The sequence below is a fragment of the Syzygium oleosum genome, unplaced genomic scaffold, assembly GCF_021117445.2.
Source record: "Syzygium oleosum isolate NSW1041296 unplaced genomic scaffold, Sole_v2.1 Sole_v2.09, whole genome shotgun sequence".
NCBI lineage: Eukaryota > Viridiplantae > Streptophyta > Magnoliopsida > Myrtales > Myrtaceae > Syzygium > Syzygium oleosum.
The window spans coordinates 11,712,490-11,718,686 of record NW_026607493.1 but is presented as its reverse complement, the minus strand read 5'-3'; the positions used below and the strand labels follow the sequence as shown (position 1 = coordinate 11,718,686).

The following is a 6,197-nucleotide window of genomic DNA, read 5'->3' as shown; positions in this document are numbered from 1 at the left end:
AGTGAGCAAAAAAAAAGTTATGGCACTTAAGTGTCCTCCGTACAAAAGTTATGGCACTTGCGCTGTACTTATCCCTCTTATTTGGGAAGGAGGAGGTGGGGAGTTCGATTCCCCACCTTCTCAGGAGGGGTTAGGGGTGGAAACGTTTTGTTTTAAAAGTTGGTTTTGACTCTCATGCTCTGCAAGGAGGCAGGATAAATTATGGTACTCAAGTAAATGATTTTTTAAAAGTCATGGCACTCCAATAATCGAAAAAAAAATTACAACATTCAAGTGATCATCGTACGAAAATTATGTCGCTTGTGGTGTCCTTATCATGAGAAAATAACGACTTTTCAAGTTAGTTTTGTAATATACATACCAAAAAAAAAGTTAGTTTTGTAATATAATTTCTCTCACTAGTAATGCTCTCTTTCGTATGATTATATAGCATACGACGCAAAATTGATAAGGTGTTATGTTGCTAAAGCATCACAAATAAAGAGCACCCAAGAAGAACGATGAATTAAATTGTGGTTGGTATCGCTAGATGCCTCCAAATCTTCTTTAGATATCCTGCCATGTGGGAGATCTGTTCATTTTGTAGGACAGCGGCTAAGTTGAATATTTTTGGGCCACGCTTTTTTCACTCCCTTTATAACTAAAACACTCATTTAACACAATGTTTTGACAATATTGCTCTTTGTGGGTCCCACTTTTTAGCATCCATTTGTTCCTTTTTTTATTGATTTCCTATTTCTTTTATTGTGGGTCCCACATCCACTTTCCTTAATCTTTTTCCTTATCTTTGTTATCTCTTTTTTTTTGGTTGAACTCTAGTTGCTCTCTAGAGACAAAGAAATGGAGAATTATGAAGATCACATCCTTGTGCTCGCATATCCTAGGCAACGTCATATCAACCTGCCACTGGGACGTCAATGAAGCCCTCCTCCTTGATCACCTTCGTCTCCGCGGCTACCGATTTTACTCGCTCTGCCTAAATGTAATTCACGCTCTTTGTGAGGAAATTTAGCAAATTGGTCAATGGATATTTTCAATGGCTAAATGGTGATAAGGCGAGAAAATTGATTGTCATGCTCTGAGAGGTAATGAAATACCAAGAGGATTTGCTTCTGAGCAACGCTGTTTTTGCAAATTTCATTATTTTTTTGTGCAAGGAGGGGTTTTTCGATGAAGCATTTTAGATTGCAAAGAGTATGACTCAAGGCTGCCACCTCATCACCCTTACTAGCTTCTTCTCCACATCGGCGTGAACTACTCCACTTTCGCCTAGCAGATCAAATGCAGTACAACCTCCTTATGCCTCGTCAGTATGTGCCACCCTCTGCGAACATCATCCCCTTATTGCCGTAAGACATGTGGTGCAAAGCCTTCACTCAGGCGACTCGAGCAGATGTTGTCGTGGGTCATGAGGATCAATTTAGTTACCTTCGCCTACACAAGCGTGGGAGTCTCCATTTCTCTACCTCTCTATTGCTATGAGTGGTTACATATGAGAGAGAACGTAGAGAAGGAAGAAGACAAGACATTGGTCGAAGAGAGATGCTAAAAAGCGGGATCTGCAAAGGGCAATATAGTCATATTATTATGTTGAGGAGTGTTTTAGCCAAAGAGGGAGTGGAAAAAACGCGAACCATCTTTTTTCTTCGTAATGTTTAGATGATTATATCTCTAAGAGTGCCAAACTAAATTGGTCGAACACGATTCTCTCTTCCCTCCACAACGAAATAAATTTTTTATTAAGGCATAACTCATTTTTTCTTGAATATTTGCAGCGGGAACCAGTAAAATCTCTATTGAAAAATTTTCTTTAGTCATGTCTTAACCGGTGGATTACAAGTTATGGATTTCACCCGTACACAAACCGATGATCGTGTTGTCTCAAGTATTAAGTGAGGAACAGAGGATTGGAATGAAATGCGGAAATAAAATAAGATTTTAGCCGCATCAAAACTAAGAAGAGATTATGTTCCGTGGAAGGCAAGGCAGTAACTTCCCTATGTGTTTTTGTAGTGACTGCATATTTTTGGCCATAAACAACCACAGACGGATTAGAAGAAACGACTGGAAAGGCCGATGATGACGAATTTTGGCTGTGTATGCATATTTTCGGCTGGCGAAGTTGTGCCTCACCATATCGGGTGAGCTCGCGGCGAGGCTTGAGCTCACACGAGGCCGACGAGCTCGGGCTTCACCAAATTGAGCGAGCTCGCAGCCTTTAGCGGCAAACTTTGCCGACCGTGGGCGAGGATTGAGCTAACGTGTGGCTGGTTGCCAACCCGTCATTGTGGCCGGAAGAAGCAAAAAGAAAAAAACAAAAGAAAAAATTTATAAAAATAATTAAAAAATTGATTTTTTTAAATAATTTTCCCATCATATTTTCCTTATTAAAAGACGGAAAATACTTTCCAAGCCATTTTTAGGTTTTAGCCAAACACCGGAAAATAAAGTCATATTTCCAAAAAGGTAAATTTTCTGGGAAACAAACGAACCCTAAATTAACTCACCTCCTAACAACTTTTTTGTTAGGATTAAAGTCAAAGAAATTATGTAACTATTTCTAATGTTATTGCCAATAACAATTATCTGCTTGGGCCAAAGTCAAAACGATCATTTCACTAATTCTGCATTGTCATTATTGTAACATCAATGCAAAAAGTTAATCGGATCTTGCAATTAAATCAAAGCAAAGTCATCAGAGAAATAAACGAGGAACAGTGAAGAACACCAAAGATTTATATGATTCGATCCGAGACGGGGAAAGCCATCAATAAATAATCCATTAACACTTAGAGAATCACAAATTTACAATCGATCACACATTAGAATATTTCCCGCACTTAAAATCACACTCAATTCGACTGTATTTATCTTCACATAACTGCTCGAACGCCGAGGCCATGGCACGCACACACAGACGAACAAAAGCCAAAACTCCCAAGTAAAGCCCTTCGATTTGGACCTTTACAAGTGTTGTTTCTCTTCTTTTTCCGAATAAACATGTACGCGTGCCCCTTGTCCTCCTGTAGCGGCTTTCTTCACAGAGCTCTTCCGTGCAGCTCCCAATTAGACTTCTTTTTGTGCCCTTTTGTTTTCCTTTTTATTTGAAGAACTCCACTTGCGCCCTAAAGACTAAAGAGGACGTCCACTGTGTGTACGGTTTATTTGAGATATCTAATCTCACTTGGATATTTGGAGAGAATCCGTTCATGTATTTGTTTCCTGGTTGCTCTCGCCCGAAGCATTTATGTTTTTAGTATTACAGCTCCTACTTGTGCAGCTAACTCGTCTGTCGTACTCTTTCCACCCAAAGAAAAACATTTAGATGAGGTCCGCATCAGTCTGATATTCTGAGTTATGAAGAATCTTCATTACCGTTCATATCTCGGTTAGTTAGAAATGAGGTCCAGCATCCAGCGACGGCATTGGGATTCTTTCTCCTTGGAGAACATGTCAGTTAATGATTCAATAATCTGCCAAGTACTTTGTCTTATGTAGCGCGCTTAGTAATGGTAAGACCAAATCAGCCATATGATAAAAGTGGTCATGCCCTTCGGCAGACAAAACCTCGGTAAGAACTGCAGAAACATCTGCAACTCCGAGGATGAAACAAGGAAAGTATTGACCATCCGAATTTCACTTAAATTGTCCTAACATTCTACAATTTTTTCTGTTTTGCCGGGATCTTGGATCAGTTCAGACGTTCAACATCTAAGCGATGATCCCCTCTTCAGTTCAGAAAAAAGCTTAGTGCAGAACCAATACTTTCATTTTCACAGATAGGTGACAAAAACGCACTATAGAGCCTCTAACATTCAGGCATGTGACAGTGAACCAGAGAAGACCAGTTCTGCAACATAGCTTTGTTAGAAATAGTATCATTTTAAATTATCACGAGTATAGTTATCTTGCTTTACAATACTTTGTGACTATGAGCACATTTCATTGAGACAAGATAGTGAAATGATTGATTAACAAATGGTCCAGATATTTAGCAATTCACCCCGGAGTGCAGCTAACAAGAATATTTAGATATATTTGTATGCATTGGCTAGTTACAACACCAAGTCCACTTGTGAATGACAGTATAAACGAGAAGGACCTTTTTCAGTCTAAAAAACAAGGACCGTAGAAATGGAAGGTTTTCATTTCGCTGAATGGGAGGTCAAGCAATCGGGTAGTCGTATATGCACAGTTCTTGAGATTCCTCATCATGTTTCAGTAAGTTTGTGTTGAGGTTTCCATGCAAAACGACTTGTTTAATTAAGGCCGCCATAAACACGAAGAAGCAAGAATTGAGTTTACTCATTTCTTGATTACACTTGACAGGTTGTGCCTAAGCACAGAATCACTAATTTACCCATAATGTATTTTCAGAAATGCCAAAGACACCGTCCACACTAGATCATCAAATTGACATATCACAACTGTCAAGTCTAAATGAGCGTTAGATGCAAGTCTTATTAATTAGTAGAGCTATTTATAGCACATTGGCAACTAAGAATGTGCGAACTAGGAGCTCTCGACTATTCTAAAAGGCTTAGAATAACTTAATTGGGACCCTGTGCAAGAATTCTTTCTTCTGTGTTTATACTTCAATTGTCTAAAACTGTGTCGTGTCGAGCATTGAACTGTTTGTTCAATCTCTCGTCTAGTAGCGCTTATTTTACTTCTCAGAGGGGCCATATTCAAATTCAGAATTTCGTATCAACTTTCTTAACAAAAGAGTGATCTTCTTAGGAAGTTTTGGAGTCAGATGTGAAAAATGCAATTGAAACATTTCAAGTATCAACTTGCCCAGCAAGCAATTAGAAGAACTCGCTCTGATTAGAGTGCTGCAGATTTAAATCAATCGCAATCATAATTTTACGCATATGAACAATTATATATGCAGACTTACCAAAAAAAAAAAACAATTATATATGCAGGAAACTTGCCCAGCAAGGAATTAGAAGAACTCACTCTGATTAGAATGCTGCAGATTTAAATCAATCGCAATCATGATTTTACATCTTACAGATTTAAATCTTACTTTTCTTGCCCCTGACATTTCATCGGTTAGAATTGAGCACTATCATCTGGTCTCCCCACTACCGACAAGACAACAAATGTGGTCAAGTTTACCAAGTAATATGCATATACATTTTCATGGTACTGAACTAGCCGGTTCCTATTTTTTTTTCTACCCTTACATGGAACAATATGAATACGTAGAATTAAAAATTTAGTTGCAACTGGTGCATGTAGTATTAGAACCGCTAACTCTTCCACTTTCTAGGACTTACTGCCATACCATTGTGGTTTACAGAATATGAATGCCATTCTGTGAGAAAGATGCACGTGATGGGCAAATCTGTGTCTGATGTACTAATCAATCAAAGCCAGCCTGATAAAGTTGAACCATGGACTACATAGCTTCATTATTGTGATGTCATGCATAATGTGTCCATGTGGAGATTTTCAGGATTCTCTTCTTCCTGCCACTCGTTGTACAAACTACACTTTTTCCAATTGCTATACAAACCCTACATTTTCTTCCAAGTATATACACATCACCAGTGTTTCCTTCACTGACCAAGAAAAAGAACTTGCTGATCCACACATTTGCTATGCACAACAGCAGCCAACGAGCATGGACTGAATGCAATAGAGTTGAGCAAAGCTTTCTCTATGTCTTTGGCTATGCATCTTCGGACAAGCAATACTATGTACTCCATGGAAGCCGCATTGCAGGGCATGGTGATAGGACCGTCCCCCGACAAACCAAACTCTTCTTTAGACATCTTGAAGAGCTCTTGAAAGATGTTGCTATGGAGACACTGCAAGGGAATCGTGAAACGGCCTCCATCAGTTGTGTAGATGACAAAATGCCCCTTCTCTGGTGCTGATGATGAATTCAACTTCACATTAACTCCTGGATGGGAAATTCTTTTCCGCCCTGAAGTGGCTAGATTTTCACACTTCCTCGCCATCTTCATTAGCTTCTTGGGGCTCATCATTCTTATGCTTCTCAATTAGATTTAGAGTATAAAGCTTCAAACAAAAAGACTATTTCTGGATTGTAGGCTTGTAATGCTGCAGAAGGGAATGCCAGTGAAGGAAAGACACACTGCTTATAAATGCAAAAGGTTTATCCTATGTAAGTCACTTTCTCTGCCTTGTGATTTGCAATGCTTTAACTATGTAATTTATAATGG

General features: G+C 38.9%; 1 protein-coding gene across 1 annotated transcript; it reads right to left on the bottom strand.

The window, feature by feature from the left end:
* Nucleotides 1-5,567: 5,567 nt before the first annotated feature.
* On the bottom strand, nucleotides 5,568-5,996 carry LOC115691849 (auxin-responsive protein SAUR68-like). The gene has a single exon (XM_030618586.2). It carries the CDS (start codon nucleotides 5,994-5,996, stop codon nucleotides 5,568-5,570), a length of 429 nt encoding a protein of 142 aa, XP_030474446.2.
* Between the last annotated feature and the right edge of the window lie 201 nt (nucleotides 5,997-6,197).